General features: G+C 40.3%; 1 protein-coding gene across 10 annotated transcripts in view; it reads left to right on the top strand.

The window, feature by feature from the left end:
* Ncoa6 (nuclear receptor coactivator 6) overlaps window positions 1–25,274 on the top strand; it is an 82,405-nt gene that overhangs the window by 41,691 nt on the left and 15,440 nt on the right. For 7 of the 10 annotated variants that reach the window (XM_040732680.1, XM_040732679.1, XM_040732681.1 and 4 more), the window contains 6 exons: window positions 5,402–5,530; window positions 6,700–7,566; window positions 9,590–9,736; window positions 12,318–13,434; window positions 16,944–17,065; window positions 20,281–23,268. In XM_040732680.1, the coding sequence (XP_040588614.1) occupies window positions 5,402–5,530; window positions 6,700–7,566; window positions 9,590–9,736; window positions 12,318–13,434; window positions 16,944–17,065; window positions 20,281–23,268 (5,370 nt within the window). The remainder of the gene's footprint in view (window positions 1–5,401; window positions 5,531–6,699; window positions 7,567–9,589; window positions 9,737–12,317; window positions 13,435–16,943; window positions 17,066–20,280; window positions 23,269–25,274) is intronic. The other 3 variants (XM_013124077.3, XM_013124076.3, XM_021235668.2) reach the window with 3 other exon arrangements.

The raw sequence follows: 25,274 nt of genomic DNA, 5'->3' as shown, positions 1-25,274 counted from the left end.
CAGTCCTGTAAGTTCATTACCACATAGAAAACCTTGAAGCTAAAGAAATCAGGTTAAATTGGAAGATACTGATCGTGATCATTTTACAGCACAAAGTACCAGGACTAATTAATTAGTTAGTGATGATCTGTAGTCACCATGACATTTTAACCTCCAGGTATTTCTCTACACCAACTAAAAGATTCCTTATTTTACCTTTCTATTGGACCTTAATGGATGCAAACGAAGTTTAATAGTAGGTAAAATTAAGTTGAGAAATCTTCCTAAGGAAAGAAACCATAAATTCCCTCTGAAACAATATTAAGTACTTTAGAATTATGTGTCTAGAGTGTCTTAATTTATCAATTAATCTTGGTAATACTTTCTTCTCTTAGCATGGACAATAGAAAGCAACTAAACAAATTGGTAGCCCTTTTTTTTTTCATGCCCTTAAAGAATCCCAAGATTCTTGAGTATACCATAGTAATCATTTAGTCAAAAGTTTTCATTCTTGGCTGTTGGTATTTAGAGTGAATGATTCTTTGTTGTGAATAGCTGTCTTGGACATTGAGGTATATTTAGTACCATCCTGGGTTTTTACCTACCAGTTGCTAGTAGCACCCTTGTGCATCTATTTCTTCCATTGTGCCAACTAAAGATATCTCTGGATGACTCAAAATCCCCTGGATATTACCTGCAGTGAGAACCACAGGTCCAGTTCAAATTCCCACATAGTACCAGAAATACATGTCAACATGTTACTACTGAGCATATATTTACTGTATACTGGAAATTTTCTAGAAATAAAAAGCCCATTGTAGGCCAAGAAGATCTGTTCTTCATGTCATGAGAGTGTTCTCATTTTGTTGTTGTTGTTGTTTGTTTCTTTTGTTTTTAGGTTTTTAGTCCGATTCTCACTGTATAGCCCTCACTAACCTGGAACTTGCTATATAGACCAGGCTAGCCTTGAACTTGCAGCTATCCTTCTGCCTTTGTCTTCTGAGTGTTGGGGTTTCAAATGTGCACCACCATACCTGTTTCATGAGAATATTCTTCCTAATTGCCATCTTTGAAAATGGGGTGGGATTCCACAGAAGTAGATCTAGTTTTTACAGGTAACTCTCTATCTGGTTATGTTCTACACAAGATATAATGTGTAATGCATAGCTAAGATTTTAAGCAAGCTAAAGAACTTCAAAGTGAAAACTCAGTTAAAAATGAAAATTTAAATAGTGATAAGCAGCTGGTGTAGAAGCATAAGACTTTGTGATCTCAGCAGTCAAGACCATGTTAAGACCAGTCTAACCTTCGTATTAAGACCAGGTCTTTATATGTCTTTGAAGTGGGGGGAGGAGGAAGGGGCAAAACATAGAAAAAATCATGGAGAATCTGAAGAGCCAAGTGCTTTGGGTTGCAGGAAGGCTACATGAAGAATGAAGTTAGAATTCAAAATCCTTCATTAAGCCAGATTTTCCAGGGAAAGGTATATTCTAAAAATGTTAGTTACCTTTGACACAGGGAGATATACCTGCGTATTTGCCTTTCTTGACATGTGCTCTGCTTGGAGGCTGGTGGTTTGGGGAATGCCGTCTCTAACATTTGCCTGTTGGACATATATTAGTGAAATGACCTGGAACAGCTAACCTGTCATTAACATTAAGTGGTTCTAGACTGGTGAAACCCCTGATGCTCCGGAGGAGCACATTCTCAACTAGGCTATTATGGACTTCAGTTAAAACCTACTGTAGCAAACAAGTTTGGGCTAAGTTAATGAATTTTAAGAGTTAAACTTCCAGTTTTGGGAATTTTAGGTAATAGTTACAGCATGTTTAAAATTATGAAAACCATAAGAAAAAAGATATTAATAGGCCAAGTGGTGGTGGTACATACCTTTAATCCGAGCTCTTGGTAGGCAGAGGCAGGCAGATCTCTGTGAGTTCAAGCCCAGCCTGGTCTACAAAACAAGTTCCAGGACAGCCAGGACTGTTACACAGAGAGACCCTGTCTCAAATGTTTGGAGGGGGAACAGAACTTGTAAAAAAAAATTTAAAGGCCAGCAAATGAATAATTTAGTCAGCAAATTAGAAATAGCTGTATTTGAAGGAGAATTTGAAAAAAATCACCTAGGTTACAGGAGAGAGAAAAAGTGGAATATGGAAACAGCCAAGACACTTGAAGGATAAAACAAGAAAAAAATTTTAAAAGAGCTCCAGAAGATGAAGAAACTGAGGGACAAGCATTAAAGAATACCTGAAGATTTTCCAGAATAGTTTCAAAATGGCACAGTTCTTCCATATCAGAAGATCAGAAATACTGAGCATCACAGATAAATGCACATTTAAACTGTACTGTAAACATACAGAACATGGAAACAAAATGCTAAAAGCACTTCACACACACCTCAGAAGAGCCTTTGCTTACAAAGGAAAGACTGTCAGATTCACAGCTGATTTTTCAGCTGGAACACTGGAAGCCAGAATCTTAGAATAGTATTTCTAATGCTAAGGAAATCATTGGGAGCCTAGAACTCGAAATCTAGTTGTGCTATCAAGGGAAGTAAAACAGAAGAAATTTTCAGAGACTTAAAAGCATTACCAGCTATGCTTGCTAGCAGACCTGCTGCCATGGGCTGATAGAGGGCAGAAGAAACTTTTGTGCCTCACACTTGCTTACTGTGGACTTTGCTGAGCAGTATGGCTATATTGAGGACATCTGAAGGTCATTTATGACCTTGTCCATGGCACTCCTCTTGTGAAGGTTGTCCTTTGTGATTCCTACCAGTTTAAGAAGCATTGCTGCAGAGGGATCCGCTCCAGACATCTTGTGCACTGTGACAAGAAGGCCCAGCTCAGTATCAGCGGTGTTTTGCCTATGGGTACTATTATGTGTTTTCTGGAGAAGCCTGGGGACAGGAACAAGCTGGCGCTGGCCTCTGGGAACTATGCAACAGTTATCTCCCACAACCCAGAGACTAAGACCCAAGTGAATTTGTCTTCAGGGTCCAAGAAGGTCATTTCCAGACATCAGAGCCATTGTTAGTGTGGTGACCAGTGGGATAGAATTGACAAACCTATCTTTTCTTTTCTTTTTTTCTTTTTCTTTCTTTTTTTTTTTAAGACAGGGTTTCTCTGTAGCTTTGGAGATTGTCTTGCTCTGTAGACCAGATTCACCTGCCTCTGCCTCCTGAGTGCTGGGACTAAAGGCCTACACCACCAACACCTGGCTGACAAACCTCTTAAAGGCAAACTGTGCGTACCACAAGTAAAAGACAAAGAACTGCTGGTCATGTATATGGGGTATGGCCATAAGTCCTTTGGAGCATTCATTTGAAGGGTGTAACTACCAGTACATTGGCAAGCCCTCCACTGTCTGAAGAGATGCCCCTGCTGGGTGCAAACTAGGTCTTATTGCTGCCTGCTGGACTGGGTGGCTGCATGGAACCAAAATTGTGCTGGAGAAAGTTTTGACTCATAAGCCCAATAAAGTTTGTCCTTTGGCAAAAAAACAAAAACAAAAAACATTTTCCATTAACACACCTTTGCTAATTGATCTGCTCAAGGATGTACTTCAGGAAGAAGAAAGGTCTAAGAAGGAATAGTGAGCTAATGTTTGATAAAGACAGGTAGTTGGTTGTAAGACTGACTTAGTAATGACAATCAGATATTGTTGTTACACTATAGGTCAGGTTTGCCTGTTAATGCTTTAAAGATATTAGTAAAATAATAGAATGTACAACTTGAAGCAAGTAATAGAATGGCAGAAAGAAAAAGTATGATGGGAAAAATTCAATAAAATTTAGGAGAAATGGGACAGTATAGCATAGGGAGAAAATAATATAAATAGAAGTCATAGAGTGAATGATAAATCAGAATATACCAGTAACTGACAGTAAAGGTAAATGGATTGGGAACACTGATATTATGGAGGTGGTTACTTAGAATAATAACCTCAGAGTTAACTCTGTATTATTTGGAGAACTGTAGAAAATGTAAGAGTGCATAAAGTTCAACATTCAAAATAATATTAAGCCACGTAAATATTAACAGTAAAAAGTATGATTTTTTTTTAATCAGACAAGACAGATGCTAAGATGAAAAGGATAAAGCCGTGCATGGGGGTACACACCTTTAAATCGTAGCACTGGGGAGGCTGAGGCAGGCAGGTGAGTTTTAATGAGTTTGAAGTTAGCCTGGTCTATAAAGCAAGTTCCAGGACAGCAAGGGATACGTAGTGAGACCCTGTCTCAAAAAAGGAAGGAAAACAATAAAGGATATAATCTGGGCATGGTGAAATTTGCCTGTAATTCTACCCACTTAGGAGAACCTCAGGCTCAAGGCCTGAGTAGACTACATACCAAATTGTAACCCTTCTAGAGGAATTTATACTCTGTCTCAAAATGTAAAGAGTCACACATGTAGCTTGATGCTAGAGTGCTTGTCTAGCATATGCAAAGACTTCAGTTCTGTCCCTAATACCACAAATAATAACAATAAAAGATAAAAATCATAAATGAAAAAGGCCATTCTGTATAACAAAAAAATTCATAAAAAATAGCTAAATTTTTACATACCTAATAACCTAGCCTCTAAATATATAAAAATAACACTGAAATGTCAAGTCTTGGAGATTTTGACATCTGTTAGTAATTGATGAATCAAACTTATAAACATCATTAAGAATGAAGAGGGCTTAAATGACATGATGAAAAATTTTATATAATGAGCCTGGTGGCATACACCTTTAATTTCAGTGCTTAGGAAGCAGGTGAATCTCTGTGAACTCAAGGCCAGTCAGTCATGACTACATTGTCTCCAAAAAAAAACTTAATATGAATGAATGAATATGTATAGAAAATATGTTACCGTAAATCCAGAGTTTTTAATCTTTTCAAGCTTAAGTGCTAAGAGTTTGACTTAAGAATTGAGAAAAGGGGCCGTGTGTGATGCATGCCGTAATCCTAGCACTCAGAAGGCCATCAGGTGGCTTTTCTGTGAGTTTGAGGCCAACCTGTATATATAGCAGTTGGTCCAGCCAAAGCTATATAATGAGACCCTGTCAATTGTCTGTAACTCTAGTTCCAGGAGATTCAACACCTCTTCTGGTCTCCACAAATGACAGGTTTGTGTGTAATGCACACACATGTATATGCAGGCAAAACATTCATAGACATAATATTTTTAAATCTAAAAAATTATTAGAGGAAATTTTTGTATCTTTTGGAATTTCTAAAATATATAATTAAAAATAAAAATTGTAAGCTGAATGTGGTGACTCACCTATAATCTTAGCCCTTCCAGAAGCAAAGCCATGAGGTGTAGACCAGTCTGGTCATTAGAGTAAGATCTCATCTCAGAAACAACCACCACACACACACAAATGTGCCAACTTCAGTATGTTATTCTAGTACTTTTTTTTCTTCTAGGACTAATAAGGATGGCGAGCCCTGCCACTGTTATGATGCCCCAGGGTGGGAATATGTCATCTTCCATGATGGCACCAGGCCCCAATCCAGAACTGCAGCCCAGGACTCCTCGCCCTGCTTCTCATTCAGGTAGTTACCTCCACTCATTGGAGTTACAGAGGCTGGAGCTACTTACAGATATCATTGAGATTTAGTCACTGATGCTTAATTTCTAACTGCTTAGTTCTATTGCTTACCTTCTCTACAAAATCTGCTATGAGTTTTCACAGCTAAATGTCAACATTTCTTGTCAGAATTTCTTATTTTCTTATCATCTATGCCCCAATATTCCCAAGAAGTGTGCTGTTTTAGGGTTTCTATTGCTTTGAAGAGACACTGTAACCACAGCAGCTGCTATAAAGGAAGGCATTTAATTGGGGCTTGCTTACAGGTTCAGAGGTTTAGCCCATTGTCATCATGGCAGGTAGACACAGTGCTAGAGAAGTAGCTGAGAGTTCTACATCCTCATCAGAGGGCAGCAGGAACAGAGAGTGACACTGGGCCTGGCTTGAGCACCTGAAACCTCAGAGCCCACCCCCAGTGACACCCTTCCTTCAACAAGGCCACACCTCCTAACTGTGCCACTCCTTTTGAACCTTGGGGACCATTTTCATTCAAACCGCCACGTACACCTTGGCATTCTTTGTTTTATGAGATACATCATGACAGAACTTTGACGCCATATGAATTTGGTAAATGTTTCATAAATTAACATGTTGGAAACACTAAACTTCCTACAGTAAACAAGAAGTTGTAGAAGCTGGAGAGATGGCTCAGAGGTTAAGAGCAGTGGCTGCTCTTCCAGAGGTCCTGAGTTAATTCCCAGAAACCACATGGTGGCTCACAAGCATCCATCATGAGATCTGGTGCCCTCTTCTGGCCTGCCAGTATACTTGAAGACAGAGCACTGTATACATAATAAATAAATCAGAAAAAGGAAGAAAGGAAGGAAGCTTCTTTGATATCATTAGGTCTAGCATTTCCCAAACCTAGTTGACTATTTTGTTTTCTTTTAACAGTAATTGCCCAGAATACAATTTTGAAAGTCTTATTGTCTACACTTTATATGTTTGGTGCGCCTCACCACCAATAAACCATAAGTCATCTTTAAGGCAGAATTCATCTTTATATCTGTTGGTATTCTGTTTGTTCTTAGAGCATACTCAAGAACATGGTAATATCAGTGCTACCAGCAGATCCAAGCCAGTGTGCTATGATGTTGAGTTGTAAAGATTAATTATTGTTCTATCTTTAAACAGATGCAATGGATCCACTTCTCTCTGGACTCCATATTCAACAACAGAGTCATCCCTCAGGAACTTTACCTCCTGCACATCACCCAATGCAGCCTGTTCCTGGGAACAGACAAATGAACCCAGCTAATTTTCCTCAGCTGCAGCAGCAGCAGCAGCAACAGCAGCAGCAGCAGCAACAACAACAGCAGCAGCAACAGTTGCAGACAAGACCTCCACAGCAACATCAGCAGCAACAGCCACAGGGGATTCGTCCACAGTTTACTGCTCCAACTCAGGTGCCTGTTCCTCCAGGCTGGAACCAGCTGCCTTCTGGAGCCCTACAACCTCCACCAGCCCAGGGCTCTCTGGGCACAATGACTACAAATCAAGGGTGGAAGAAGGCTCCTATGCCTAACCCAATGCAACAACAACTTCAGGCAAGACCTTCCTTAGCCACGGTACAGACACCTTCTCACCCTCCCCCTCCTTATCCCTTTGGCAGCCAGCAAGCCTCACAAGCCCATACAAACTTTCCTCAAATGAACAACCCAGGCCAGTTCACAGCTCCTCAGATGAAGAGCTTGCAGGGAGGGCCCTCCAGGGTCCCAACCCCCCTGCAACAACCCCACCTCACCAACAAGTCTCCTGCCTCCTCACCCTCCTCCTTCCAGCAGGGATCCCCTGCATCCTCCCCAACGGTTAACCAAACTCAACAGCAGATGGGACCAAGGCCACCTCAAAATAACCCAATTTCCCAGGGATTTCAGCAGCCTGTCAGCTCTCCAGGTCGGAATCCTATGGTTCAACAGGGAAATGTGCCACCTAACTTCATGGTGATGCAGCAGCAGCCACCAAACCAGGGGCCACAGAGTTTACACCCAGGCCTAGGAGGTGAGGAACACTGAAACTACTTGTGTTGGTAAATTTATTGGAACTAGATTTAAGTAGAGTGTCAGGTTTTAGTGCTAATGGTGGGACTGAAATAAGAATATAATCGTTTGGTTTTGTAATATGGTGATAACACTTGATATACTTTAGTTAACTTAATGTATTTTTATCTTGATTACTATGTAACATCTTACTGGTTAAATATAAGCTAACTTTCTGGATAAACATGCAGGTAAAATTCAAAACAGAGATGTTCATTTTGTTTCAAACTATTTTTGCTTAATCATGTACTAGTAAATTTAAATGTCCAGACCAAACATGTACTTTATTAATAATTTAAACTTCTAATTTGTTGAAGGATTAAGATTATATAGTTGAGCAAAATGAAAAGATAAGTACAGGGTTTTATGGGGAAAATGCCCTTCTACTTACCAATTTTGATAATCCTGGTTAGTAAAATCGTAAGCATGGTATTTGTTAAGTTTAATTAAAGTATTAAAGGGGACTAAGTTCAAAAATCATTACTTTTATAGTTTTATAATGCCAATGCCTGCTCCTTAGAGAGGGAATTCCACTAGTTATACCTAAAGGAGATTTATTTATTTATTTTGTAAGGTGCCTCTTGTATGAAGAAAAAGCAATGGAGCTTAATGTGTGAGAGGTAAAACGATTACAGTAAAACTTATCCATCTCCATGTTTATTATTTATTCTTATTAATCATTGACCTAGTGCACATGAATGTGCTTGGAGCTTTTCAGTAAGGCATAGAGAGTGTCAGTAAAACTCATCTAATTAGAATATCTCCCCAAAAAGACACCCATTGCCTACCCAGAAAAATCCCTTGCATCTTCAATGCAACATAGCAAAGGCATGTTCCCATGGTTTCTGGTAAAGTTGAGTTGCTCATCAGTCCTTTCACTCTCTTATAATTGATTTTGCTGAAATACAGACTCTAATATTTCAATTCTAAGACATTTTTAGAAAATGTAAGAATGTTTCTGCTCCAAACTTCACGATTCTGGGCATCTAGCCCTAGATCAGTGGAATCTGGGTAGCCCCCTCTGCAGATATGATTACTGACATAATTACAACGAAAGCATATAAATGGGGACTTGTTGCTGTAATGGAAGGACAAATGCATATTTGTCAATGAAGAGTTTTTCAGGGTATTGAAAATCTGGCCCTAATGAACAAATTTGAGAGGGCTTTAGGTATTGTTGCTTTTATAGAGCAGTTGATATGCTCGCCTAGGTGGTCTCGCCACATCAAGACCTGCGGTATGCACATGAGTGGATCAGAGATTCTCTTTACTGCAAACTTGTTTTCTGAAATTAGGCCTTCCAAAAGGATGTAAACTTGAGTAAGATTACATTAGAGCATGATTTTTGGTGCCATAGCTATCAGAATCACAGCAAATCTTACAAGAGAAAGGCATAAGTTTAATGCAGCCTCACTTTGAAGCTCCTATGAACTCTTGTCTCTTCCAAAGAGATAAGCACAACACTGGTGGGGGAGGGAGATTTTTCTGCAAAGATTGTCATCCATTTTTCTCAAAGGGGGGAAAAATACATCACTCATCTATCCTTAATTGGGAGCCAACTCTTTCTTTATAGTATTTCATATCAATTTGTTTGAACATGAGAGAATTTAGCACATTCCTTTGGTGCCTGTGTTGCAATATAAAAATTTTGGGAGTCATTGTATTACAGAGAAAAGTGAGCCCTCAAACCTTACTATGGTATGGCCTCAGATCACATGTAGGGAGCAAATTGCCATCTTTTCCTTGGCATGTTCTGAGTGTAAATCTTTTAGTATTTCTTTTTCATTTTGACAATGCTCATGTAAGGAATTGTATTGATTTTTTTAACCATCTTTCCCAACCTTATTATTAAAGATCCTACCAGTGTGACAGAGAGAGCTAAGCCAGTGGAAACTTCATGCAGCTCATCCTTCCTTATTCATTCCATATCTCAGCAAGAGTATAAATTTGCTAGGTAACTGCCTTACTCATTGTTTTCTATTAAGGAATGCCTAAACGCCTCCCACCTGGCTTCTCAGCAGGACAGGCCAATCCGAACTTTATGCAAGGTCAGGTGCCTTCCACCACAGCAGCTACCCCTGGGAATTCAGGAGCCCTTCAACTGCAAGCAAATCAGAATGTCCAGCATGGAGGTTTGTTTACTTTGATTTAATTAGCCACATTTATTGAGCATTGATTATGTGGTAAATACCTTGATAGACAATAGAGGTATATAAATGAACAAATCCTTTAATTTCTCACACATAGATAATCTTTGGGAAATATGGAAAATAAATTTTTTTTTCAAGAACCAGGAAACACCTTGGAAAGGTGAAACTTCACTCAGAGCAGGAATCATACACGTGCATGAACATATGTGTGCGCGCGCACACACTTTTCTTTCTATAAAGGGCTGAATAGTAAATAGCTTAGGGCATTTCGTCTGTATTGCAGTTATTCAACTCTACTTAGAGAGGACAACAGTGTTCCAAATCCTTGCCTGTTTTCAAACCAGTTGTAGGCCTGATTTGCTGACCCTTGGATTAGAACTTGCTCAGGCAAAAGGCATTTCTAAGAAAGGAAACCATAGATTCACAGTTATATCAATTTATGGCATGTTTGAACATCTGCAACTTTTAAAATCTCTGGATACTAGCTTCATTTGTGCTGAGTATCTAAATTCTGGTATGCAGTGTGGCACTTTTCCAATTCAATCAGTACCAGTAGTATAGTATATATAAGAAAGTTTGGAGAAGAAATAACATATAGTGGATTGGCTAATAAGTACTCCTTGAAGCAGTTTGTAAGCCCAAATTTCATGTTTCTGGGTTTCTTCTGGTTGCTTAGGAACTAAGTAACTAATTTTTTGCCCTTTCTCATTGAAGTAGTTTGGACTAAATTAGCTTAAATTTTTCTGAATTCCAACTTTCATTGTAAATTACTTAAAGAATAAGAAAACTTATAAGGCCTATGAGATGTCTCAGCAGGTTAAAGTTCTTGCTCTGGCCTTCCTTTCCAGTGGGTGGATATATATATATATGCCTACACACACATCACATACAGTAATAATAAATAGATAGATAGATATTTAATTTCCTAAGAAATAAAAAAGAATGAGGGACTAGAGAGATGACTCAGTGTTTAAAAAGACTTTCTACTCTCCCAGAAAACCTACACTTATTTCTCATTGTGTCAGTGGCTGACAACCGTCTGTATTTCTGATTTCAGGAGATCTGGCACCCACCTCTGGCTCCATGGGCATGAATGTGACATGCATTCACACAGATATATATGCATAAATTTTTAAATTATTTTTAAAATAATGAGGTTGGGCTTGGTGGCACAGGCTCAAAGCCAGCATGACCAACATAGTTCCAGAACAGCCAGGACTACATAGAGAGACCCTGTCTCAGAAAAGAAAAAAGAATGAGAAAAATTTTGACTTAATAAATAAAAAGTTCATACTTTCTCTTGAAGAGTAAGACAAATGATTTGATTTTTCCTATCTGCCAATGTAAAACTGCATTTGTGAGTTATGTGAGTTAATGTTTTAGAGGATGTTTAAAAATGTACAAAATTCCTAATTCTTGGGGCTGGAAAGATGGTTCAGTGGTTAAGAGCATAAGCTCAATGGATGTATATATAGCTCAATAGTAGAGTATTGCCCAGCATGTAAGTGGCCTTTGTTTTTATTTTTGGTGTTTTGATATAGGATTTTACTATATAGCCTAGGCTAGCCTTGAACTTAGTTTTCTTGTCTAAGCTGCCCAGGTGCTAGGATTACAAGCATGAGCCACTATGCCCAGCTGAAAAATTTTAAGCCAAATGTAATAGTTAAAGGCAGTTTGGCTCACATTGTTTCAGAGCAACCTGCTATAGTGAGGTGCTGCCTCAACAGAGCAGACAATAAGCTGGAGAGTTACTCAGGTGACGTGGGGGGAGATTGGGAGTGTAGCTCTAATCGAATGCATCTGAGGTCCTGGGTTCAGTCTCCATCACCACAATGAAATTTGGGCATAAAGCAGGTAGCTATAAGAAAATCTCAAGGAACAATGCTATTAATAGGCTAAGACTGTACCTTTGGTTTAAAGAGAACTAAGAACATGTCTCCTGTGGCCCACAGGGACTGCCACAGAGTAGGATCACTAAACTTTTAGCATCTTCCTATCTACAACTTCCAGATCAGAGGTTTGTCATTTTAGACCATTTCAACAGAGGAACCCTCTTCTTAAGAAATATTGTATATTATCTTCTTTAAAGTGCAGCACCCAGGCTTCACACACACAGATTTTGGATGTCTTTACAGTATTCCTGGGTTTTTTTCTAGACAACACTAGTACATTTTTTGTTTCTCTCACTTACTCATAATAAAGCTCATTTTTTTGCCCATGATGGTTTTGTTAAGACTTATGACTACGTTATTGTGAATAAAATTGTTATAACAGTGGTAATGCTTCATTTTAATCTGAAAGTAAACTTTACTTTCTAATGTTACCTTTAAGTTACTATATAGAGTAAAGATACATTTCTCCTGCTTATGATCATGAAAAATATAAGCAGTTACCCACATCCTATGTCCCACTTCCAGAGTCTAAAGTACTCACACAGGAAATGTGTCAAGTAGTCCATTTGTGTTGGTTATTAGATACATGGGTGATGGGTGTCTTTCTGAGTAAGTAATCTAAGTATCGTAATAACATGATGATAATTTTTCATTCTTTGTCTTTGTTTAAGGTGGTCAAGGAGCTGGTCCTCCTCAAAGCCAGATGCAGGTTTCTCACGGGCCACCAAATATGATGCAAACCAGCCTCATGGGAATTCATGGCAACATAAACAACCAGCAGGCTGGTAGCTCTGGGGTTCCTCAGGTGACCCTGGGCAACATGCAAGGCCAGCCTCAGCAGGGCCCACCATCTCAGCTGATGGGCATGCACCAACAGATTGTACCCTCTCAGGGCCAAATGGTCCAGCAACAAGGAACTTTGAACCCTCAGAACCCTATGATCCTTTCAAGGGCCCAGCTTATGCCACAGGGCCAGATGATGGTGAACCCTCAGAACCAAAATCTTGGGCCTTCACCTCAAAGGATGACCCCACCCAAGCAGATGCTTCCCCAGCAGGGCCAACAAATGATGGCACCACATAACCAGATGATGGGGCCTCAGGGGCAAGTTTTGCTCCAGCAGAACCCAATGATAGAGCAAATAATGACCAATCAGATGCAGGGGAATAAGCAGCAATTTAACACTCAGAACCAATCCAATGTCATGCCGGGACCAGCACAGATAATGAGGGGACCAACTCCGAACATGCAAGGAAACATGGTGCAATTTACAGGACAGATGTCAGGACAGATGCTATCCCAACAAGGGCCTGTAAACAATAGTCCGTCTCAGGTTATAGGGATTCAGGGGCAGGTTCTGCGGCCACCAGGGCCCAGCCCACACATGACCCAGCAGCATGGTGATCCTGCTACTACAGCAAATAATGATGTCAACTTGTCTCAAATGATGCCTGATGTTAGCATGCAGCAAACCAACATGGTACCCCCACATGTGCAGACCATGCAGGGAAACAGTGCTTCGGGAAACCACTTCTCGGGCCATGGGATGTCTTTCAATGCACCATTCAGTGGTGCACCCAATGGAAATCAGATGTCTTGTGGTCAAAGTCCAGGCTTCCCAGTCAATAAGGATGTAACACTAACAAGTCCATTGTTGGTCAACTTACTGCAAAGTGACATTTCTGCGGGCCATTTTGGTGTAAACAATAAACAAAATAATACCAATGCAAATAAACCGAAGAAGAAGAAACCGCCTCGGAAGAAGAAAAATTGTCAACAAGATCTAAAGTAGGTTATAATCAGTTAACCTTGAATATTGCTTGTTTGTTTCTGTCTAGACATTTGTTGATGGAAGTTTTTAATCATACTTAAAGTTAGGGTTGGGAAATGTGGCTCAGTAGAGTATCTGCCTACTAATCACAAGGTCTGAGTATAAACCAGGTATGGTGGTAGACTCCTGTAACCCTAACAAGGTATGGTGGCAGGAGAATCAAGAGTTCAGGGTCATCCACCAAAAATTTGAAGCCAGCCTGAAGTACATGAAACCTTTCTCTAAATTTAGGATAGTATAGTGCGATTGTCTAACAACTATCAGCTCATAGTTTATCTTGTCTTCATCTGTACTCTTTTCTGTTATCTTTTTGTTTATTTTAAGGTAAATTTGCTTTGTAAATATATCGGTGCCACTCTGAATGATAAAGATCTTTTATATAACCAGAAAATGACATTAGCATGCCTAGAAAGAAAGAAAAACTTTGTTTGAGACAGGGTTTCTCTGTTGTAGCCCTGGCTGTCCCAGAATTCGATATGTAGACCAGGCTGGCCTCAAACTCAGAGACCCAACTCCCTCTGCCTCCCAAGTGCTGGGATTAAAGATGTGCACCACCACCACCCAAAAATTGCTACTTAATAGTTTCCAATTTGTGTTTACATTTTTTTCTATTTCTTTTTTTCTTCTTGTAGTTTCTTTGTTTAAGAATTAAGACAAGATCAGTACCTTCCAGCTGGCCTCTTAATTCTGTAGTCTCAGTGGGAGTTGTGTCCCTCAACCTGAAAAGTGACCACTGCCACCCACTGCCATTCCACAGGGCTCAGACTGAAGTGTTATCTTGGTTCTTGGGGAATTTGAGAAACAATATGTGTTTATGGAGACACCCTGCCATCTCACAGGGTGGAAAAAAATATGTATTCATTCATTTGCATCTTTTCTCTAGAAGTCCCTTATTGTCCCTAAAAGCTTAAACCCATGATTGGTCCTGTTAAATCAGTTTCCTTTTTAGTACAAGTTCCTCAGAGGAGCTCTTTCATAAGACACAGTAAGGAAGGGTAATTGACAATTACATTTCATATGCTAAAACTACATACTCAGGTTTCTGACTTTTGACTAAATGTTTCCTAAAGGAGGATTGTTTGAGGTGGATTTTCAGCCTTTAATTGTAAAACTGGAGTTCAGAGACATTATCAACAGGAACTGGTGACTAATGAGCATGAAACAGTTTGAGACAAGAAGCTATGACTGGAGGCTAGCTTGGGCTACATAGTGAGACTTTGGAGAGAATGGGGGAAGGCTGGGAATGTGAAGATCAGAGACAGAGAGAAAACTCAAACAAGGATGCTTTGTTTAAACTTAAATGTTCAAACTAAATCCAGCTCCTTTAGCCAAGCCTATAGCATTCTTTGGTTTTAACCTATTATAGTAACTTGCTACTTCTTTAATCTTAAATATTAAAAGCCAGTCATTGTGTATTGACAATATATATTTTCATGAATTAGACTTAAATGCTCTACCTCGTTTTCTTATACCTGGTCCTCAGTTAAATTCTTGCTGTTATCAACCTGTCCGGATTAACATTTTTATGGTGGTAGATATTTTATTCCCTCTAATAGGCTGGGAGTAAAATTGCAATTATTCATTTGCTGTCATCACCAGCTTCCTCTGTTTATTCAACATACTTTTAAAAGGACCTTGTACGCTTTAATCCCAGCACACGGGAGGCAGAGGCAGGCGGATCTCTGTAAGTTCGAGGCCAGCCTGGTCTACAGAATGAGTTCCAGGACAGCTTTCAAAGCAATACAAGAAACCCTGTGTCGAAAAACAAAACAACAACAAAAAAAGGACCTTGTACACCATCAGGAAAGAGAAACAGTAGGCTTAATAGGAAGGTAACCTACCTCCAGTCCTACTGTTAGCTTACTGTGAAACCTATTTTACACACTTACTGTTTTTGTTTTCTTATCCATAACAAGAAGGGGACTGGAGCAGATAACTGAATTTGGGTAGATTTTGTTTCTTTCATATACACACACACAGACACACACACACACACACACACAGAGACAGACACACACACACACATATATATATATATACACAGAGAGGGAGGGAGGGAGAGGGAGAAGGATACTCCTCATTTGTGTTTTGAAGTAAGGAACCAAGTGGCACAGCAATTTGGTTGTGCTTAGGACCTGCTATATGCTGATAGTTTTGGGGGTTTTCCCTCTCCTTCTTTCTTTGTTTTTTTTGTTTTTTTGTTTTTTGTTTTTTGTTTTTGTTTTTTGGTTTTTACGAGACAGGGTTTCTCTGTATTGTTTTGGAGGCTGTCGGTCCAACCTGGCCTTGAACTCACAGAGATCTGCCTGCCTCTACCTCCCAAGTGCTGGGATTAAAGGCGTGCACCACCACCGCCCAGCTCCTTCTATTTTTTATGTGTATGGGTATTTTGGCTTTATGTATGTCTGTGCACCAATACATGTGTGTCTGGTCTCCTGGATCTGCAGTGACAGACAGTGTTAGCCATCATGGGTGTGCTGGAAATTGAACCTGGATCCTCTGAAAGAACAGCCAGTGCTCGTGACCTCTGAGTCATCCCTCCAGCCCTGTGCTGCTGCTGCTGTTACTGTTTTTTAAAGGCATTTATGTGGTTTATAAAACTATATAGAGTGTAATGGGACAAAATACTGTCTAAAAGTGGATGACTGTAATCAGATAAAAGGGAAACTAAGATAGAAAAGAAAGGTACAACTGGGAATAAGAAACAAAACCAAATGAAGACTGTAAGTACTATGGTTTCTCAAAAATGTGGATCTTAAGCCAGGCAGTTCACACACCTTTAATCCCAGCATTAGGGAGGCAGAAGTAGATAGAGCTCTGTGAGTTCGAGGCCAGCCTGTCTACAGAAGAAGTTCCAGGACAGCCAGGGCTACACAGAAAAATGCAGTCTCAAAAAACAAAACAAAATCAAAAATGTGGATGTTAGCAGGAAAAAAGTTTTCATTTTTTTTCTTTCCCACTAAAATTCAAGTTACAAAAAGAATTCTAATTCCAATGGTTATGTCTATAAGTCTGTTCTGTAGCAAAGCTAAGTAACTTTGTTGTGGTATTCTCCACCTTTCTTCTGAATACCGTTCTTACCAGTTACCTTATAGCTGTTGAGTCATTGGCATCTGGTTTTAATTTAATAGCCACACTGAATACTTGTTTTGCAGGAATAGCATTTAAGGATATTGGTAGCCCAAACTCCTGATCAGTCATTAAAACACCTAAGGGTGTATCATTATATGAAACATTGTGTCAGGAATTAGAGGGAAACACTAATTAAGTACAATGCTAAGATTAAGTAAATTTTAAGTGTTACTGAAATGTCTAGTTTACTCTTACATCATTATTGAGTACCCAGACAGAAAGATGTAAATAATGATAAGAATGATATGTAAATACATTGTAGTTGTAGGTAGGAAGAGGTTGATCTAGGTTCATGTATTCCTTATACAACTTACTTGATTTGTGCTACTTTTAGCACTCCAGATAATCGTCCAGCTGGTCTAGAGGAGGCTGATCAACAGTCATTACCTGGAGAACAAGGAATCAATTTGGACAACACAGGCCCTAAACTGCCAGAATTTTCAAATCGGCCACCAGGTAATAAAACATTAGCTAAAATCGCATACTTTGCATTGCATATATACCTTTACAAAGCTTCTTTCTCATCAAGAAAACAACAATGCTTTGTCTACTAACTAGTCTGCTTCCGAAATTTAATGTGTAAGCTCTGCATTGGTATTTAAGTAAATAATTCAAGTATAACTTCTGTAGGCATACTTGTAAATTCACACTTGCACACCTGCTTAATTGGCTTCATTATAAGTTCTCAAATCAAACTGAATGGAAAGTGCCTTTTTTTGATCAGCATTGTAGTTCCAGTTGGCATCAGAATAAAATATACTAATATAGACAACTTTTCACTGTATCCTGCCTGCCTGCAATTCTTCCTTTGACTTTCTCAAAGCAGAGAACTATTACTAGGGTTTAAAACAAGATGACTTTTTAAATAAAATTTTTATTGTGATCCTTTAAAACATAAGCAGAATATGAAAAGTGACATAATACATGCCCATGTGACTATTGTCAGCCTCATAGCTCATAATGAATAGTGCCAGTAGTATTGAAGCCCCTTCTTTGATCATACAATGTTTTCTTTTAAATCTTAAAGGATGGGGGTTTATGAAAATCTAAAATTCATTCTTCCTAACCCAGGTATTACGGAACCAAAATCAGATACCACAATATCTCTATACTTGTTTTTTCTTGGCCTAAACAATGATATAGCTTTATTCCAGAATAACAAAGTTTCACAAGCCCTCTCCTATAGCTATAAAGAGTTAATTTGGCCGGCCTGAACTACAAAAAGCGAGTTCCAGGGCAGCCAGGGATACATAGAGAAACCTTGTCTCAAAAAACTAAAGGGGGGAAGAGAGTTAATACTTTGTTTCTTCCTCCTGAGTAATTTTACCTCCTTTTTGGCATATTAAAAGTGATAATATTTTTCAGGTTAACTTTTAATTTACCTTTAATTTATATATTTCAAAGGACATCTATCACGATGTCAAGACTTGGTGGTACTTATTACAAATTGCCTAGCATACTACAGTTGTCACTAGTGAGTGAGCCACAGAAGCACTGTTGAAGCTAGGTAGTCTCTAGTCCTTAGTGAGTATGTTCAGAAGACATTGTGAACAGAAAGGTAGGTCCCTCTTACCTCAAGCATATCTGAACTCTTGTGTGGATTCCAGAATTCCTTCAAACATTTATTGCCTCCTTTCTGCAAACTGGAAACCTGCAGGCTGAATTTGGCCTTTAATGGGTTTGAATTGCTATTGGTGTCAACAAATACCTTCGTTTAATTGACTTTTAGAAATAAGATGATTTCTCTATGGATATTAGGCAGTATCCATAGGACCCTGCTGGTTTATTCAGCCTAACTTCTCTTCTTTACTGCGGCCTGGCCCCTAAAGGCATCAAGGCTTTGTATGCCTTGACTAATAAATATAGTTATTGATTGTGTTATGGAGCATTGTGTGTACCTGGCTTTCCCTCTCAACCCCAATCTGTCTTCCTATCACTAAGCTCCTTGGGGCTGTTACCTCTAGCTTCTGGACCCTTTAAGCCTTTAGCTCTGACTTTTGAGAGGCTGCCATGTCATCTATATTACTGTCTTTGGTATTTAATGTGCTGTCTGATAAATTCATTTCAAAGATGAAAAGTATCTGTGTTATAGCCCTAACACAAATGAACTTCTTCAAGAATTACAATTTTCTTAATATAGGTACCCCAGACTATATAAGAACCTGTTGTGTTTGACCTGTTGGAATGCCAGATTTATAAATGTCAAGAAGTTACTCGGGCCTAAAACATAACAAAACCAAGAAAAAAATAAAACAAAAAGGATTTTAAAGAAAATCTTCAAAATTGAGCCATGTGTGGTGGCTCACGCCTGTCTATATTCCCAGCATTTGCAGGGTGGAGGCAGGAGGGTTAGCAGTTCAAGATCATCCTCAGCTACATAATGAATTTAAGGCCATCCTGGGATACTTGGGACCCTGTCACCAAAAAACAAAGACCAAAAAAAAAAAAAAAACCCAAATAAAAAACAGCTTCAGAACTGGATTCTGCTTGTTGGTACCATGGAAATATTTGACTAGAAGACAGTAACTCTGTTGAGCACAGAGTCTGACCAAAGTGGTAGCCGCTCTGAGAAAATCTTGACCCAGAATTTCTTCCAGCTGCCAGAGTCAGTTATTCATGTTCTTGTACTTTCTGGAAACCTTCCAAATTATTTTTCATGCAACAATGGAATAAATATAATTATGGAATCATGTCCCCAACATGTGCCCACTTTCCCACACTGAACCACCTTTATTCTTGGTTTAACTGAATCTTCTCTTTATCCTGATTGTATAAGGTTTTTATTCAGAAATTTCAAGTAAACCATCACAAAAGAGGGAATTATATAGATGTTGCCTTCTACAAATTTAGAAGGCATTGTTTCTCAGAGTTCTTGTCCCCAAATTATTTTTTATTCCTGAGGTCTATGCTTCTGACTTACTTATTCTCTAATTGTGGATCCATAGAAAATACTTTTCCAAATAAAGTTTTCTATATATGAAAGTAAATAGAGTTGAATATGCATAAAAACTTTAGTACTTCATTTTATTTCAACATAATAATCAGCCCCTATTGCTCTCTTTATTAAACTGTTGCAACCTAGGGGCAATACAGTACATTCAGTTTTCCTCAAAGGATGGAGCCCAAAGGATACAGCATAGTATACGGAGATCATGAACCAGAGTAATTGAAGTCCTATTTTAAAGAACTTAATCCTAGAATTATATCTTTTACTTTTATTGAAGGAATAAAAAGGCTGTTTTCATCAAAACCAAATCTTGAGAAAAACAAGTACTTTGCTACAAGAAAAAGCAATTTCTAACTATGTTATTTCATACACACAGTGAATTACTAATTATTTCTACATGAGACCTAAATACTGGGCAACCAGCCATTTGCTGTTGATAGGATTTTTCTCATTTATAGTGCATAATACAGTCTTGATACAGTAATGCTTCATTGGCAGTCTAAACACCAAGGGGCTTCATGTTCTTAATGCTTTGCTTTTTGCTTCCTTAAGCAGTGTGACCCCTTGCTTGTGTCAGATAATGCGGGGCTGTCCTGGGAGCAGCATGCCTGAGCTGTTTGTGCACAGTCTGCTACCTATGAGTACTGCTTAGCTATACTCTAAAGGTAGCAAAGTTTTCTTGCTGAAAAATCTAACTTCCCTGATTTTGGGGGGCTTGTTTTAGGTTATCCTACTCAGCCAGTTGAACAGAGGCCACTGCAGCAGATGCCTCCTCAACTCATGCAGCATGTGGCACCCCCACCACAGCCACCACAGCAGCAGCCACAACCACAACTGCCTCAGCAGCAGCAGCAGCAGCAGCCACCACCACCTAGTCAGCCACAGTCTCAGCAGCAGCAGCAGCAGCAGCAGCAAATGATGATGATGCTCATGATGCAGCAAGATCCTAAATCCATTAGGCTTCCAGTCTCCCAAAATGTCCATCCTCCACGGGGTCCTCTGAACCCAGACTCCCAGAGAATGCCCATGCAGCAGAGTGGCAATGTACCTGTCATGGTTAGTTTGCAAGGACCTGCCTCTGTGCCACCATCACCTGATAAACAAAGAATGCCAATGTCTGTCAATACTCCATTGGGAAGTAATTCAAGAAAAATGGTATACCAGGAAAACCCACAGAATTCTTCTAGCTCTCCACTAGGAGAGATGTCCTCACTTCCTGAAGCTAGTGGCAATGAAGTACCATCTGTTTCAGGAGGCCCAAATAACATGCCCTCACATTTAGTCGTTTCTCAGAATCAGTTAATGATGACAGGGCCCAAACCTGGACCATCTCCCCTTTCAGCAACTCAAGGTGCAACTCCCCAGCAACCTCCTGTAAATTCCTTGCCTAGCTCCCATGGCCACCACTTTCCAAATGTTGCTGCTCCAACCCAGACATCTAGGCCTAAAACTCCGAACAGAGCCAGCCCTAGACCCTATTATCCTCAGACACCCAACAACCGCCCTCCCAGTACAGAACCTTCAGAAATAAGTCTGTCACCAGAAAGACTCAATGCCTCCATAGCAGGACTCTTCCCTCCACAGATTAATATTCCTTTACCTCCCAGGCCAAATTTAAATAGGGGCTTTGATCAACAGGGTTTAAATCCAACAACTCTGAAGGCCATTGGGCAAGCACCTTCAAATCTTACCATAAATAATCCTCCTAACTTTGCTGCCCCACAAGCTCATAAATTAGATTCTGTGGTGGTGAATTCTGGAAAACAGTCTAACCCTGGTACAACAAAACGGGCAAGTCCAAGCAACAGCCGCAGGTCTAGTCCAGGGTCCAGTAGGAAAACTACCCCAAGTCCTGGAAGGCAAAATTCAAAAGCCCCTAAACTTACTCTGGCATCTCAACCAAGCACAACCCTGTTGCAGAGCATGGAACTGCCTAGAAATGTATTGGTTAGCCCCACTCCAATTGCTAATCCCACTTTATCTGGAAGCTTTCCCAACAACGGTGGGCTTAATCCTCAGAATCCCAGCGTGCCTGTGCCTGCAGTGGGGGCTGCTCTTGAGGATAACAAAGAGAGTTTGAACGTTTCTCAGGACAATGATTGCCAGAATTCCCAGGGTAGGAAGGAGCAGGTAAATGTTGAGCTGAAAGTAGTCCCTACCCAAGAAGCTAAAATGGTGGTCCCTGAAGATCAATCCAAAAAAGATGGGCAACCTTTGGATCCTAACAAGCTCCCCAGTGTTGAAGAGAACAAAAATTTGATGTCTCCTGCCATGAGAGAAGCGCCAACATCATTAAGCCAACTTCTTGACAACTCTGGAGCTCCTAATGTAACCATTAAGCCCCCTGGGCTTACAGATCTGGAAATAGCACCTCCAGTAGTTTCAGGGGAAGACCTCAAAAAACCATCTGTCATTCCCACACTGCAGGATCCGTCTTCTAAAGAGCCCTCTAATTCCTTAAATTTACCTCACAGTAATGAGCCGTGTTCAACTCTTGCGCATCCAGAATTGAGTGAGGTCAGCTCTAATGTTGCACCAAGCATCCCTCCAGTAATGTCAAGGCCTGTCAGCTCTTCCTCCATTTCTACTCCTTTGCCCCCAAACCAAATAACTGTATTTGTTACTTCCAATCCCATAACCACTTCATCTAACACATCAGCAGCCCTGCCAACAAACTTGCATTCTGCCTTGATGTCAACAGTCGTCACAATGCCCAACGTGGGTAACAAAGTTATGGTTTCTGAGGGACAGTCTGCTGCTCAATCTAACGCCCGGCCTCAATTCATTACACCTGTCTTTATCAATTCATCTTCAATAATTCAGGTTATGAAAGGATCACAGCCAAGCACAATTCCTGCAACCCCTTTGACAACCAACAGTGGCCTGATGCCTCCTTCCGTCGCAGTTGTTGGACCTTTACACATACCTCAAAACATAAAATTTTCTTCAGCTCCTGTAGCACCTAATGTCCCCTCCAATAGTCCTGCTCCAAACATACAAACAGGCCGGCCGTTGGTCCTTAGCTCACGTGCCACTCCTGTTCAGCTGCCTTCCCCTCCTTGTACGTCCTCTCCAGTTGTTGCTCCTAATCCTTCTATCCAGCAAGTAAAAGAATTAAATCCAGATGAGGCTAGTCCTCAAATGAACACCTCAGCAGATCAGAGCACTCTGCTCTCTTCACAGTCAACCACAGTAGTTTCTCCCCTTTTGACCAATAGCCCAGGCTCCTCTGCCAATCGGCGAAGCCCAGTCTCATCCAGTAAGGGCAAAGGAAAAGTGGACAAAATTGGCCAGATTTTGCTGACCAAGGCTTGTAAGAAAGTTACAGGCTCTGTGGAAAAGGGGGAAGAACAGTATGGTGCAGATGGAGAGACTGAAGGCCCAGGGCTAGAGACCACAACTCCTGGGCTAATGGGAACAGAGCAGTGCTCCGCAGAGCTGGACAGTAAAACCCCAACACCCTCAGCACCCACGCTACTAAAAATGGCCTCCAGCCCCATGGGCCCAAGCTCCACCTCGACAGGACCCATCTTACCTGGCGGTGCTCTCCCAACCAGTGTGCGCTCAGTAGTAACCACACTGGTACCCTCTGAGCTCATCTCCACAGCGCCAACCACAAAAGGCAATCATGGTGGCGTAGCATCTGAGCCACTTGCAGGTGGCCTAGTGGAGGAGAAGGTGGGACCTCATCCAGAGCTTCTACCCAGCATAGGTATGTACTTGAGCTTGGTATCAGCTCCTCAGGTCAGGGTGTTGTTGACCTGTCCCACAAGAGAGAAACCCTAAGCCCTTTTCTGCTTAGAGGAAGAAAAATGGCCATAGTTGTAGATTTACTCACTGAAAGTACATTGAAAAATATCATTTTAAATCCCATATTCAGTTTATATTCGTTAACATGGTTCCTTCCTGGCTTCTAAACTGATGGCATGTTTCATTGTGTGTGTGTGTGTGTGTGTGTGTGTGTGTGTATGTGTATGTGTGTGTGTGTGTGTGTCTGTTTGTGTATTTCTCACTTTAAAAAGCATTTTCATACACACTATCTCATATCTTTGTGCCAACCATGTGATGTACACTTACTCCTTCCTCTGGGTAAAAATATTGAATCTCAGAAATGTTTACTATTTATTGAATCTATACTGTAAGTCTCCAGCCTGGCATGGTCCCTTGGGTGTACACAGCAACTTCTCTGTACCCTTTCCCATCATGAAGGCTTGCTTACTTGTTCTCTTTGCCTTGTTCTCATAGTATACTAATTCAGGGACCTTTCTGTTTGGGTCATTCCAGAAAAGCTTACCAGAAAACCAAGTTTCATGATCCAAGTTGTGAAGAATCAGATAGGCTTGAGTTGGTAACTGTACCAGCATTTGCCAGCTCAATAGACTGGGGCAAGTTTCACTTTCCTCCTTTGTAATGTGGAGACAATAATAGTTACAAGTTTTCAGTGAGGTAATTATGTGATGTGCTTAGCACAGGACCTAAAACACATTCATGTGTTACTTCCCATTTCCTTTGGACATGATCTCTTTGTAAACTCCATTAATGGACATGTAATTGAGGTTATTCCCTGTGTACTGCCGAGGGAGTTGATACTAGAAGCACAGGTGTCCTTGTAGCTCCTTTCTCCTTTGAGGCTCAAGCGAAGCATAAGCTCCACATTCTTAAAGACACAGGTCAGTCTTAATGGTGCCCATAGCTGGGAGGTTATGATCAGAGTTCAAATTTTAGCACCATTGGTTTCCAGTTACAACTTAGTGAGTTCCATGAACTTCACCTGTAAAGTGGAAATTGTAATTCTGCCTCCCAGGATATGTAGGACTCAGTGGGAAGTTGACTATCAGGTGCCAGCATGCTGCCTCCAACAGCTCTAGTAGGATTCCTTCCCTTCTTTCTCCTGCTTACCTCAGTGTTAGAGATACAGGGAGGGGTGAAGGCCTTCGAAGAGTTCATTGTCCTTATAGGAGAGAGGGACTTTGCTGGGCAGGGCTCTGTGTTTCCAGTTTGAATTTTGTTGATAAGAATTTAAAAGGAATCTGGGCATGGTGGTGCACATATATAATCACAGCACTTGGGAGGAGGAGGTAGGAAGATCAAGAGCAGGGCCATCCTCAGCTACATACTGTGGCGTAAGTATATTCTCTGCTACTAAATATTTCCATTTCTGTCCCCATTCAGGGAACTTGCCCCTCTGGTACTAAGAATAACAATGAAGTAACTAGAAAATGTTTTTATTTGGATCACAAATAATAATAAGCTTGTAACCTTTAGTGAGATGAACTAGCAATTAGAAAGGGTTCAGTTTTAATTAAGACCACCTACTTTGTTTTATAATAGCTGCTTCTTTCCTCTTTTTTTTTTTTTTTTTTTTTTTTTTTTTTGGTTTTTCGAGACGGGGTTTCTCTGTAGCTTTGGAGGCTGTCCTGGGACTCGCTTTGTAGACCAGGCTGGCCTCAAACTCACAGAGATCCGCCTGCCTCTGCCTCCCGAGTGCTGGGATTAAAGGCGTGCGCCACCAAGCTGCCCGGCTCTATTCTTTTTTTAAGGGACTTTTGTGCTTTTATCTTGAAAAGTGAGAAACTAATCTTTTTTTTTAAGATTTATTTATTTATTACGTATACAGTGTTTGTCTGCATATCTCTCTGCACAACAGAGGAGGGCACCAGATCTCATTACAGATGGTTGTGAGCCACTATGTGGTTGCTGGGAATTGAACTCAGGACC

Source organism: Mesocricetus auratus, unplaced genomic scaffold (genome assembly GCF_017639785.1).
Source record: "Mesocricetus auratus isolate SY011 unplaced genomic scaffold, BCM_Maur_2.0 Super-Scaffold_100028, whole genome shotgun sequence".
Classification (NCBI taxonomy): Eukaryota; Metazoa; Chordata; class Mammalia; order Rodentia; family Cricetidae; genus Mesocricetus; species Mesocricetus auratus.
This window is presented reverse-complemented; position numbering and strand designations above follow the sequence as displayed.